The sequence below is a fragment of the Fulmarus glacialis genome, unplaced genomic scaffold (genome assembly GCF_000690835.1).
Source record: "Fulmarus glacialis isolate BGI_N327 unplaced genomic scaffold, ASM69083v1 scaffold42171, whole genome shotgun sequence".
NCBI lineage: Eukaryota > Metazoa > Chordata > Aves > Procellariiformes > Procellariidae > Fulmarus > Fulmarus glacialis.
This window is the reverse complement of record NW_009191704.1, coordinates 11881-25555: the sequence shown is the minus strand read 5'-3', so window position 1 is coordinate 25555 and position 13675 is coordinate 11881. Positions and strand designations below refer to the sequence as shown.

General features: G+C 36.5%; 1 protein-coding gene across 1 annotated transcript; it reads right to left on the bottom strand.

Annotated features, from left to right (window-relative positions):
- Positions 1-1009: 1009 nt before the first annotated feature.
- On the bottom strand, positions 1010-9388 carry LOC104083341 (protein piccolo-like; the record flags this gene model as incomplete). Its single annotated transcript, XM_009586791.1, has 3 exons — positions 1010-1021; positions 1655-1803; positions 7180-9388. Coding segments are annotated over 3 exons (2370 nt in total), but the record flags the coding sequence as incomplete, so codon positions are not given.
- Between the last annotated feature and the right edge of the window lie 4287 nt (positions 9389-13675).

Sequence of the window (13675 nt, the reverse complement as noted above, 5' to 3'; positions counted from 1 at the left end):
CCATATTTTACAAAACCTTAAAAAATGCCTTTGGCAAGATTTTAAATGCAGTGTCTCTATTTCCATATAAGCATGGGGATATCACAACAGCTTCAGGGAGAAAAAAAAAAAAATTTCCTTCTGGAAATATCCAAGAAAACGAGAACTCTCAGGCCCCTTAACCTTCCTCCTAAAAAAATTTGATCAAAGTCTTTCTACTGGTGCTAGCGTAGTGCTATTTATACGAGAGAAAAACCAAAGACTGGACCTTTGTGACTAGTAACTTGCCCTGCAGCTATTTCCCAGGGCAAAAGCTCTAGAGTGCTAGAAGTTAAATGCATCTTACTGACCACCTCCATATCGCAGAGCTCAGGATAACAGTAACCCTCTTCTTGGACAAACCTGATTTTCAAAGCAAAGTTTAAATTTTACATCACGATGCTGTAGTGGTCAAATACAATTATGTACGCTCAGAATAATGCATGTTTCTTATGAGGATTAAAGTGCTCAGATAGGCAGTTTTTTAGTCTATTTCCAGTGATATTAAGAGTTGTGAAGACTCTAAAACATCCTTTACACTGCAATGAAGTTGGTTCATAGAGTGAGTTATTTGAATAGATTCGTGTAAGACTTGTATCATGTAAAACCCTCTTTCTCAGCAAGAAATGGATAGGCTCAGTACAACCTAGGCTGTGTAATTCTTAACATATGCTAAACTAGAGATAGAAAAAGAGGAAAAAATAAAAATAAATGACAGCTTGTATTGCAAGATACTTGAATGCTTACTTCATAAAGTCTACATCTTTACTTCATAAAACCTAAATTCTATTGTCAAATGTCAGTGAAAATGCTCACCAGCAAAAAAGGCTGCATGACATCCTGTTTGTGTGTTATATGAGGAATTAACATGAGCAATATAAGCTATTAAGTACCACAAACGGGCCATGCAATGCCTTCTCTTGCATCCATTGCATCTCATGGAAAACAGAGTATAATCTCAATCAATCAGTAAAAATGATAACTGAAACAATCAAGTGAAGACCTTAAAGATTTGAAATACATAAACTTCATTAATTCAAAGAGGATATGTGCTGGTATACTAAGGTGAACTAGATTTCAAAGTTGGCAAGCTTGAAAAGCAGAATATGGTATTTTTCTTTCTCGCTATAATAAATGAAACATTCTAATTATTAGATTGATAAAGTCTTGCTGATTTATTCAGTAATTGATCACAGACTGTTGGGATTACACTGACCAACTAAAAGTGGGAACAAGTGTCAACAGGATAAAGCAACTCTTTTCCTTAAACTACTAAAGGAAGGGCCTTGAATTTGGTTGGGATAAAGCAAATAAGGTAAAATGGGACTAACTGTTTTCTTTTTTTTTTCTTTTCTTTTTTTTTTTTTTTAAATAGGAATACCTAATGTATAGATAGTTCTGGTTAGCAGATTAAATCCTTTCAGATATGTTTCAAAAATCAAAAGAGAACCTGAAAAATTAATACTGAATTGCAGACGAATGTTACTCTAATTTCATCATCAAGTACTGATGACAAATACAGGTTCAACAGCACTTCAGCTGAATGTAGCTGGAATTTGATTAATCCTGTAGTCCCTACACCATCGAACAGTATGACTAAATTGTCAACATTTATAAAACTAAAGGCACAGCTTACTTGACAGCTTACTTGATCTTGGTGTTGACTTGGTGGTCGAGAGTGGGACAACTTCTCTGGCAGCCTTCTGTCGAGACCATGTCCATTCTCCAAACGAGACTCCCTGGGCTTGTCAAACCAATCTGTTTCTTCACGACGGAGATGATAGGCTTTGAAAACCAAGGACAGGTCAAATGTTCTGATCCAGTGCTGGGCAAAGGGCAATAATGTGCATGGTGCATAGCAAACATGCATAGTGGTTACTGATTGGCCATGCAGCTAAAGCAAAGTTACAGGCGAGACTTGAGACATTGAACTCAGGCATAATTTAGCTGTAAGTGATATAGCAAAGTGAGAAGATTCTGTTTATGTCAAAACTATGGATATTAAATACCAGAAGAAACCCACTGCCTAGTGCTATAGCCATTTCCTTCCTTCTGGCAGCTCAGAAATCCACTGCAGATTTCACACATTTCTAAAACATTTGATGAAAAAAATTAGTCAAATTAGTTACTTTGCAGTAGGCTAGGGGAAAAAAAAAACCCAAACCAAAATCCAACCCTCAAAACCCAACCTCCACTAATTCCCAAACTTCTGAACTGAGTATTATTCAAAATATTTTGGAAATAATCTAGAACTACTTATACGAAAATTGAGATTCCTTTACGAAATCAGTATCATCCCAAATCAAAGAAGATATGAAGCAATCTATACTCTCTTTAATTCTAAGCAGAAATATTGCAAGTGTTCTCATTTTGAATTCCATCCCCTGATTTTGCAGTATGAACCCTTTTTGTGCATGGAAAGTTAGCCAGAATGTTCTTTCTGCAATAATTCCATAAGACTAATGTTCTTATATTTGCAACAGTTTTAGACCTGTATAAAATCTGTTGTGTTAGATACCCTTTGGGGATCAAATAACACTGTTTCATTGAAATCAATTTTGCAAATGCTCATATTCATGCCTACTAACTATTGGATCAACTGACATAGGTTTCACTCCATTGGGATCAGAATCAGCTCCTATGTGTTTAATAATATTTCCACTATAAAACATACAGATTTTGATCTATGTTGCCTATCAGTATAAACCAAAACAATGTGCAGCTAATTAGAATGCAATGAAAGTTTGAATTTTATGCTTTAATAAGCATGATAAATTTAGAATTCAAAGAAAGACAATATTTGTTTCAGCAAAACCACCAGACATTGCAAACCTTAAATAAGGTCAGTTGTTGCTATAGTAACATGAGTGAATGCAATTGTTCCATGACACAGGAGAGAATTTAAAATGCAAAATGGTAGCGTGCATAATTTTCTCTATGTAGTTGTTAAAGTAAACATAATCTAGTTGGTTTAACAAATAATTGGAAAAAAGTTTAATGGGAAAAAAAAAATTGTGTTTTTTCATGACTATTTTATTAAATTTCTTCAAAAAGTGGAATAATATATATGCATGATTTTTGAAAAACAATATTTTGTATGTGGTAAAAACAACCATCCTATAATATATTAGGCCTTTGGATAATTCTTAATCTTGGTTCAGATATTATGCAGTCTCTGCCTTCCTAACTGTGCACAAATTTAATCTGATACGAAATGGTTTGAAAATATTATTTAGACCAGCATATACGAATTACATAGAAACATTATTAAAGGCTGATGCCGGTCTGGCTAGTGATTAGTTATTAATTGCTCTCAATAAACCATTATGATCTAATATGCAAATCCTTTATTCTTTACACATTTATGCCAATTGACTAGTGCCTGCACGTACCAGGCTGGTTCATAACTCACCCTGACACAACTTCTTACTGAAGCTTACATGAAGAACCAAATGCATTTTTCTGATCCCAGATACTAATGCTGACTATCACAATCTGTGTCATTAGCTGAGCAGAAGAAAAAATGATTTTTCTTTTCTCCTCCTGTCTCACCTGAAATAACTTTTGCTGGATTTCTTGTTTAGAAAAGCTAGCACATATGCAGAATGCCAAACTGCAGTCCAGACCAGCCTACTTTTTTATCAAACTGTGATGAATGTGTGTATTTGATATGAAATTAAAAAAGGTATGTATGTATGTGTATATAGACACACACACGCCACATTCATATGTACATACACACACAGTTGTTTTTGGCTTGATTAGTTGGGATTTGTTTCAGCTGGAAACCTGAGAACAGCCAAGATGAATCACTGACAGTCTTAGAGGATACATCGTTTTTTCTAAGTCTAACAATATGCAGCCAGATGGTTCCACCTGTGAAAAACTCCTGCTGGAGTCAGTAAGGTCCCACGCTGTAAATCACACACATTTTAACAAGGTGAGATTGGACTCCGGGGTGTGAAGTCCAAAAAACTTGATCAGAGAACTAACAGTGATCACTGTAAATCTCACAGATGAAAAATTATAAAGGGTCAGCTGTGTTGTAGTGATCAATAGAGTTAATAAAGTTATAGACACGTAACAGATACTACTGTTGTTGGCAGAGTGCAACCCCGAACCTTCACTAACTTCACGACCTCAACAGAGAATCAGGACAGGAGATGTCTGATATTCTCAATTGGTGTGTGTGTGGTCAGAACTCAGTGTGCAGCTTAAATTTTCTTGATGTCTTTATACCTGAATTTTAAACTTCTAAACTCTATGGTAGAATTAACAAATTATCATATAAAAGAAAAAAAAAAATCTTTTAGGTGAGAAAAGGTACATTTTATATCTACTTAGCTGACCAGAAGGGACTATTTACATTCTTAAAATTGAGCACTAGCTTCAGCATCCTTGAAAATTAGCATCTTCAACATACTTAATAGTTTGTGGAAACTGTGGCAGCAGTGGGGCTAATAAAGAGCTATTTGCTGGATCAGAGCTTTCATGGTACTCGGAACCCTGAGAAAATACCAGATGTTTCAAAAGCTCAAAATGCTATTTATTTTCAATGGGAGCCCCTGAATGTTGTGCTCTTTTGACACTAAAGACATTTTTTAAACCTATTTGAAGTTTGGAATCCTAGTATTAGGTACTACTCATGTGCTGAAGCATGGTTTTAAGATTTGTTACAGTATGTAGGTGTATTTAGTGAAAAACAGAATGTTTGGCCCATTTGTATTCTCTTCTGGTATTTGTTATGGAATGTGACTTATAAAAATGAACGGAAAGTCAAGCACATCTCTCAATTTGAACTGAAGAAAAACAATTTAAATTTAATACCTTGATTTACATTCATTTTTAAAAGTCTCTAAAGATGAAAATTCAAGCTTTAGCACGAGAAGAGTTTTCCTAAGACAGTGCTTAAGACTGATTCCTTTTAATGAAATCTCATCAACACCATGCAGCAGTTGTTTAAAAAAAAAAAGAAAAAGCAAAGCAAACTGTGTTAAAAGGCTGGATGCAACACACCAGAATAGCTGTCCACTATTGGGGCACTACAGAGAAAAGTGCAGTCCGGAGAAAAGAAGGCCATAACTTTCTGAAGAAGTGTAACTGCTTCTTTGGAACATTTTTATCTTACATCCATATTATATAAATTATTTTCAATTCAAGTTACTTGCTATTAGACAGAATATTTAAGTGTGTTGATTTCCCAAGACTTTATATAACATGGTGCAAAACCAATCTATTTGTGAAGAAACAAAAGCTTGATAGAAATTAGAAAAATATTGCTGAAAGGGGAAGCCCCAGTATTCAGGGACATATCAATCTAATAAGGAACATGTGAATTGAGTTTGTAACTAAACAGAGACAAATTTAAAACCAAAACATGTAACATAAAATGTAACATGTACGCCTTGTACAAATATATAACAGAAACATAATGCACTGTAGTGCAGAAATATAATTCCTTATGACCTGTTTATATGAGGTAGAACAGCACCAAATAGGCTTTTTTTGGTCTGGTTTGATTGTCCTTAGTTTTCAGGAGGAAAAGTCCTGTGTCTTTCACAATGCGACCCTAGAATGACCCTTAAAAGCACAAGCTGAGTTGAGACAAGATAATATCTACTTATTTAAGAAGAATGACATGAGTTGCAACTTGGGGAGTTCCTCTCAACTGCCTTCAGATTTAATTATAGGACTCTGTGTGCTAAGAATTTAAGAACAGTGAAAACACTTAAACTTCAAAATCAAAAAAGGTGATGATCCTGAACCTCTCCTGAAACACAGACTTCATGAGGGGGTTGTAAATATCTAAGAAATATAAAAAGAAACTTATAGAACAAAACCCTTCAATATATTATAGTATCAGGAAGGCAAATAGATTCAATTTTCTAATGCTTATGAAAGATTCAGCATATGTAAAAAAGCAATAATGCAATAATGAACATTGAGGTTAATATAAACCTGAAAAATAAACCATACTACTTCATAATCATGCAAATGTGTCTTTTGAGACAATCATTGCCATTTACAGACAATATAGCGCATGCAAAGTCTCTTTTATTGTGCAGTAAATACACATAAGAAAAAGTTAAGGGAGCGCATACAATTTTGAACATATTAATTTCATTTTCTTTCAAACTGTCTTTATGATTTTTAAACAGCTTAGAATATATTAAGTCTGAACTGACTCAAACAAAACTGATACATAATTTGCAATTATTTAGTACTCAACATCAGCTTTAACATTCTGCTGTACTTATTCAGAAAAAACATTTTTAATTGCACCATTTATAATACATCAGAAAGGTTCCTTTCATGAACCTAAGTGAGATAAACTCTTGTGCTTATTTGGCAGACATATTGTATGGGGTGCATATAAAACCAGCTACGCTGCATAATTGATCAATAAAAGTAAAATACTTTATGCAAGTTTATTGAAGGATGAGATTGTCTTGCACCGTCCAAATGACAAATTATCTTACATCATCACAATTCTGAACGCACAGAAGTCCACATGAGAGGATGCTTTCAACAAACCTTATGTAGAACATTATTTTGCTACCACGATAAGCTCTACATGGTTCTAACATACAATATGTACTTAATGAACATACTATTTCTATAGAAACATAGATCTAAAGTGGTGCATCGGGAGATGGAATTATCAGTTCTTGAATTCTATAATGAAATTTCATGCAAATAAAATTACTAGAGTTTTTTAGAGATTTGGGGGATTATTTCCAAATCCCAACAAAAACTATTGCAAATAAGTTCAATGATTCACAGTCACTGGAGAAGGCTCCACATAAAGACTGATGGTAGGGTCTGTATTGTACATGGAATATTCTACACAGTATCATTAGAGAAGTAGACGTCGACAAGTGAAAAGGAAAATGCACAAGCAAACCAAAAAGAAAGCAAATTGACAACAATATAGTGCGCATGCTCGGGTAGCTTAACACCAACCAGAAACTGCTGTTAGAGTAAAATAAAAAATATCGAATAAAACAAAACAAATCAAACCCCAAAAATGTAGATACACAGAAGATGCACCAAGGAACAGAAAAAAGAACAAGTCTTTGAAGTGTAACAAAAATTAGACACATGCATAGAAATGAGGATTTGCGTTGTGATAGTAAGATACCAGTCTGAGGCCTAATTTACCTTCACTGTCTGACATGGCATGCTGGAAGTCATCCATGATGAAGGCTATATCTCGATCATAGCCTCGAGTCCGTGACTCCTCCCTCATATGTTGCTGGACCTCAGGTAATGAATGGCTTGATCCAAACTGGTCCCTGGTATCTGCGGATATTGGTGGCAAGGGTCCAGCTGCCGCCCTTGCCATTCCCATTGGCTGGCCAACAGGACTTAGTGGGCTCTCCTCCTCTGAGTTCTGTGCTACTATTGGGATCCTTCCCCTGCTTTGGCTAATAGGTAGACTGGTGGGTTTAGTTCTTCCAGAAGGTGCTGCATGGCTAAAGGAAACATCTAAGGGTTCAGCTTCTTGGGCTTTCAGTCTTAAAGAAGAACTGGAAGAATCCCTTTTCAATGACAAATCAAGCCCATAAACTGAGGAGGGTCTAGATGAGGGCCTAGATCTACTACCACTGCTATAAGACTTGTCTGCTTCATCTTGTAATGTGGATCTCATTGTTGGACCTAGTGCAGTCCCAAGACCTGCTCCAATGGATGAAGTCAGTGGTGGCCCCATGTATTTCTGTTGGTCAGTGATGTTTTTTCTAAGGCCAAAAGTGATATCATCCTGAAGAAGCCTTGCCCTAGTAGTAATTCCCCCAAGTGTTGAAGTGCTAGAAGTCATATAGCTTGAATAGTCAGGCTCAAGGTCTCTGCTTTCTTGGATAGGTGAAAACTTTGTTAGTTTGGGGTCTATCAAAGCTTTCTTATGTTTTGACTGTTTCTGGTAAAGGAGGGCTGCTGGGAGCTGCTTAGCAGCCTGTTTCTCAAGAGTAAGCCTACCTATGCTATATTTCTCAGATTTCGGAAAATGCCTATAGCTGCCCTCTGCGTGGTAATACTGTGACAGGCCAGCCAGATGATCAAGACTTTCTGCACCTCTACGAAACTCCTGTTTTATCTGGTGTTTCAGAAGTTTGAGCTCATAAGGGTCCTCCATTGGGTCTTCATCAGCTTTAACATAGGAATGTAACCTAGAAGAAGTCTGCAGTGGTGCTAGGAAGTCTGACACTTCTTGTGCTCTCCTGGCCTCAGTTGTGCGAAGCAGTCGATCTGTTTTGGTCAGATCTTTCTCATGGAGGCTAAAACTGGAACCAAGTGCTCCTGTTCCTTTAGTAAGTTCTCCTATATCATCGATCAGCACATAATTTCGGGGTGTATGGTGGTGGTCTATATCTGCATAGAATGAATCTGCAGATATGCTTGATATAGGGCTGCTTGCTATGCTGTTTCTCTCGTCTAGTCCTATCCTTAAGTCCAAGGTAGAGTATTTACTGCCCAGCTGGGAAACTGCATAATTGTTGTCAGTTGAAACTGGTGCTATCATAAGAGGCTGATTGCGAATTACATCATAGTTTGTTGTTATCTTAGGCTCCAAATATAATGTGGTTTGTCTTGGCTTTGGCTGTATCACCATCATCTGTGATGGGAGTTGGTATGATGGCTGTTGAGATGGTGGGGGTTGAGCCTGTGGAGTAAAGGACATAGTAGCTCCTGTTTGGAAAGCTGTCTGGGTCTGATAAGGTGAAACCTGCTGGTGATACAAAGGCTGCTGTTGTTGGTAATGTGATTGCTGTGTGAACTGAGTTGGTGCTTGAGTTGGCAGGGCAGGAGATGAATACTGATATTGAGCATATGGGCTTGTAGCAGGGGCAAACTGTGTTTCTGGCTGGGTTTGTGGTGGCATAAACTGGTTAAATTCTGTCTGGGGTGCAGTGCGTGGTCTTTCCAAGCCGTGCTGAGTTTCTATTCTGGTTGACCTGGTATTATTAACTTCACTGTCTGACATATAATCACGTTCTTCTGCTACTCCTTGCAGATAGGCACGCTCTCTTTTTTCTCTTTCTTTTAGTAAGGCTTCTTTCCTCCTATTAATGCCCATTTCCAAGTATCTCAGCTTGGCATCTATTTCTTTTTCCTCCTCATCTAGCTCTGCTTGCTTCTTCCTAAGCTTGGCTGATTCACGTTCGACCAGATCCAATTCCCTGTCTATATCCTGAAGAATTTTGGCTCTGGCCATAGTGTTGGTCCTACAAATCCTTCTGCGTGAAACTGATCCCACAGAAGTATACGGTGACTGAGTTCCTGCTGTTGCTTCCTCAGGAGGTGGGTTGGGCAGAGTCCTCTTCACCTTCTTTTGAGTGCCTGATGGAGTTATGCCTGAAGAACCTTTTGACTGCAACAGAAGAAACAAGACTGAGTCACTATTCTGGAGGCTTGATCGCAAATTAATCACAAGCTGTTTAAATTTTTTTCATGGTAGGGCTTTATATCTTAACCACATACTTTCTCTAACAGAGAGGGAGCTTATGGTATCTGTGAATAAGCAGCAGCAAACGGCATGAGAAAATGCTGGCAGCCTGCTAAAGGTCAGGAAAATAAGCAATCTAATGCAAAATAAGGTGACACTCACTAGGACTTTGGTTAGCCTAAGAATGAAACATCTACTTGATATTCTTGAAATTGAATTGCCTGTAATTTAAGTGGTTTTTTAAATCTCTATGCTTATACATAAACATATACAATGCATGTGTGTGTGGGAGGGGAATATATATAGACCTATGCACCTTCCTTTTATATAACATTTAATAGAAAAATGAATATATAATTATAAATGTACATATAGACATATTAATATATAAATATATGTATAATCTGCACAATCAAATACAAGTCTCTGAGCCAGACACTGAGCACATACTGAGCAGCTATAACTTGTACTGAAATCCAGACATTAAAGCAGGACTTTCTGGTGCCGACACACTTGGTACAACAGGTAGTTCTTAGTCCACCTTGTCATTGTTGCCTCACCTCTGCTACTACATACATATTTTCAGGGAAGATTCTTGTGCTTTACAAAAGTGGTGTGAGCTTTCTTCAGTTCATTGAAGACTTTCTTAAATGAAATTTGTTCCAGTTCCAAAGCTACAGTTTAAAACTTCAAAAAAGTTAAGCAGTATAAAAATATACAAATCTAGTTCAGTCCAGATGTCCAGACTTCCCACAGTTAATGGTAGAAGGGTGATTCACCCTGATCTAGAAGTATCTACCTTAGGCTGATGAGTCATTTTTTTGGAGGTGCCTCTCTCTCTTCATCAACTAGGAAAGTAGGCAACACAACTGGTTAGAGGCAATCATCTAAACTGCACCCTAAATTACTAGGGTTTTTGAAAGGTTCTTTTTAGTTTTGAAGTAAATTACAGAATGCAGCCATGTTAATAGCAAATTATAGAAACACTTTAGAACAGTTTAATAAGGGAAGTAAAAAGAATATTAACCAACTTGACTGTTCTGCCTCTGCAGGCAAGCACAGCACTTCAGCAAGCATTAACTGTTATTAATTAAAAATGGAATTTCTTCTGAAATAAATGCTTCTTCACTCACATAAGTCAACAAGATTAATTTTAATTAGGAGTTTAAAAATCATTATTTCTCTGTTTATTCTAATATGTCATCAACAAATTGTAAAAGTTTTTAAAAAGTGTTGACAACCTCTTTTGCTGCTCCCCTGTTACCTAACCTTAGCAAATCACAATAATCAACACATCATTTGTCATGGATCTTTAAAGAAACATTCACTACCTTTTCAAGTGCCATTTAAGCTCTTTTCATCCTCTTAATCTAAATTCCATCAACTTCTGCATGTTTCAGATTTCAATAAATGCAATTTAATTTTGTTTTCAGCTTCCTGTGGCCATTTCCCAAGCCCATGTTGTGCCAACAAATCAAAGAAACTAATTTTCTCTCGCTCAGTTTGTACTTATAATCAAAGAGAAATTAGTCATCTACAGTAGGTCTAGTTGGCTATTAATTTATACTGTAAATTCAGTCCAATACCATTGTTATTTCCCCCTCCCAAACTGAAATAGCAATCACAGATGGTGAAGCAGTCACAGATGGTCACTGGTATTGGGGAAGAGCTATTAATAACACGCTCATTAAAAGGTCTATAATACTTTATGGAATTATTATTTTCAGATGACAGTTAAGTTGCTGATGAATAAATCCCAATGTCAGCTCATAATGCATTTTATCGAAAAAAACCATATCTTGTTTTCATATCTTTGTCTACATATAAAGAAGCTCAGACTAACAGACACTACAGGAAGATGTACCACTTGCTTTTGAAAAAGTATTGATAACCTTTAGTTCTCAGCTGCTATCGTCACAAAAGGCAAATCTTAATTATTTTTACTTGATATTTACAATGGGATAAGAAAAAATAAATACAATATTTTAGTACTGTAATAAAATGTGTGTGGTTTTTTTCTTCTTCCTGGATATTCTTGTCATCAGTTATGTTAGCATGCTACCTGGGAACTGCATTAATAGATTTAAGGGAAGTTCAACTGCAGTATTGTGACAGATAACTTTAGAGTAGTTGTTTAATTTAGTTTTTGCATTTCTTTTGAGTTTGTTAACTAGTGGGGAAAAAAAGACAAGCTAGGGCTGATCTTCACCAAATTCTAACCTCTTTATCACAAGGAATTGGGAGTGGAAAAGAGTAATTGTGCTATCTAGCCCTATCCCTGTATTTTTGGTCCCTGTAACACATTTATAATGTTATGCTCATTTTAGGTTTAAAGTATCCAAAGGAAAGATGGGGCAGAAACCTTCATGAGACTACTCTGGCGCCAAATAAAAAAACCCTATCCAATACAGGCAGGCATTCTTAGGCCTTACAATTACTGGTTAAAGGTTAGGTTAGATGTCAGAGAGGTGACCTTAGCAAGCTCTCTGACTGGGTAAGCCATGAAGTTTTCTACCATATTTTATCACATTTTCCATCTTCTTCACTCTAATCTATTTACTTCTAGCTATCTACTATCACCCTCACTAATTTTTAAAAATCATTCTGTGTTTAGCAAATGATCACTCTAAATGCTGACTGTAAATCTCAAGAAATAAAAGTAAATTATTCTGCTTCTTGTTTCGCCACGACAACCTTATAAACTTTATTACTTTATTGCTGACCCTTGTACATGGAGAGAATTTCACAGTACTCTGGGACATCCCTTCAGGATGGACACAATGATAATCAGATCTGCTTCTGAGGCAAAGCTGAGCTTGCTAAAATAAGCCCAAAGCTTGTGCTTGAGATAAAGCTACAGATATGTTCTCCCCAATACTACAGATTAAAGAACTGAGAAAGAAACCTCCCCCACCAATTTGTAAGCTTAACAACATTTTGATAATAAAGATAGGAGACAAATGCAGTTCAGTCTTGCAGTTCAATGACAAGATAACATCACAGTGAGGAACTCAAAACACTGACCTGAAGGTTGCGTGCAAACAGATTTAGCAAAACCTTCCTTTTCTGCCTTGCCAATACACATTAGTCTTGACGTGCTTTATCTCCTGAGTTTTAATTTTTAGAGGTCATCTGAACAAAGGCTTCTGAACCCTGTTAAATTGTGTGGTGACTTTGGAATAATCCCTTTGAGATGACCATCCTATTTCTTGTGAAGCTTTATGAAAATACTTTTTTCTACCTATTTTTGTCTCCTCCAATTTGATGGCACTGCTGGCAAGGCCAGAAAGACTCTGATCCACTACAAGAACCAGTCAAGCACTAGGAAATACTCATACGTTCCACTGCTTTTTATCTGTTTTAAAGACATAGCTTACTTTGGGTAAGTAAACCCAAATCTCTTTTGGCTCAGGAGATCTGTGATCAATTTCTACCTCTAAACAGTGTGTTTGCTTCTAGTTAGTCAATCTCTCCTCCTCAACTGAATTTGTTTGAATATGATATGATGCTGTTCTTGCATCCTCCTCTCTCTCTATTCATCTAGATGTGCTTCGATATTAGCTTCATCTGCTCAAAGAACACAGCTATCACACTTGGGCATACAACTCATACTTCTTGCACCTTTTGGATTTTAGTAGCAAATATATAACCCTCATTATTCATTGTTCTTTTAACATTTTCTGTGATCACAACACAAACAAACTTAAACTACTTCTTCTCTCCTCTTTAGAGCTGACAAAAGAGACCCGTATTTTTATATATATATTTGGTATAAGTAGGGACAAATCCTGCAAATAATGTATACAATATGTATACATACATGCATATGCACAAACCAATTACAATTGTAATGACAACATCCTTATTAGAGTTTGCCACACTAGATTGTCTATGTAATGTTAGACTACCTACAGTCTGTGATGCTATGAAAAAGCAAAAGTAAAGTGGGTCATAGCTGAAGCCACTCCTCTGCCACAATCCTCTGAAGACTCAACAGCATGGTGGAAAGCCTGTTCTACACATTAGAGGAACACAACCTTGCCCTCTGCAGGATAAGGCTTCCTGAAGCATCTGATGTTGACTTGCAACAGACTTGAAATATCAGCAGAAAGTTGGCTGTACCCTGATTAGCAGAAAAACAATGCCAATAATATTTTTTGTCTTCAAACAAGGACTATGCAGTCAATAAGCTTGCTCAGCAAACTCATGACT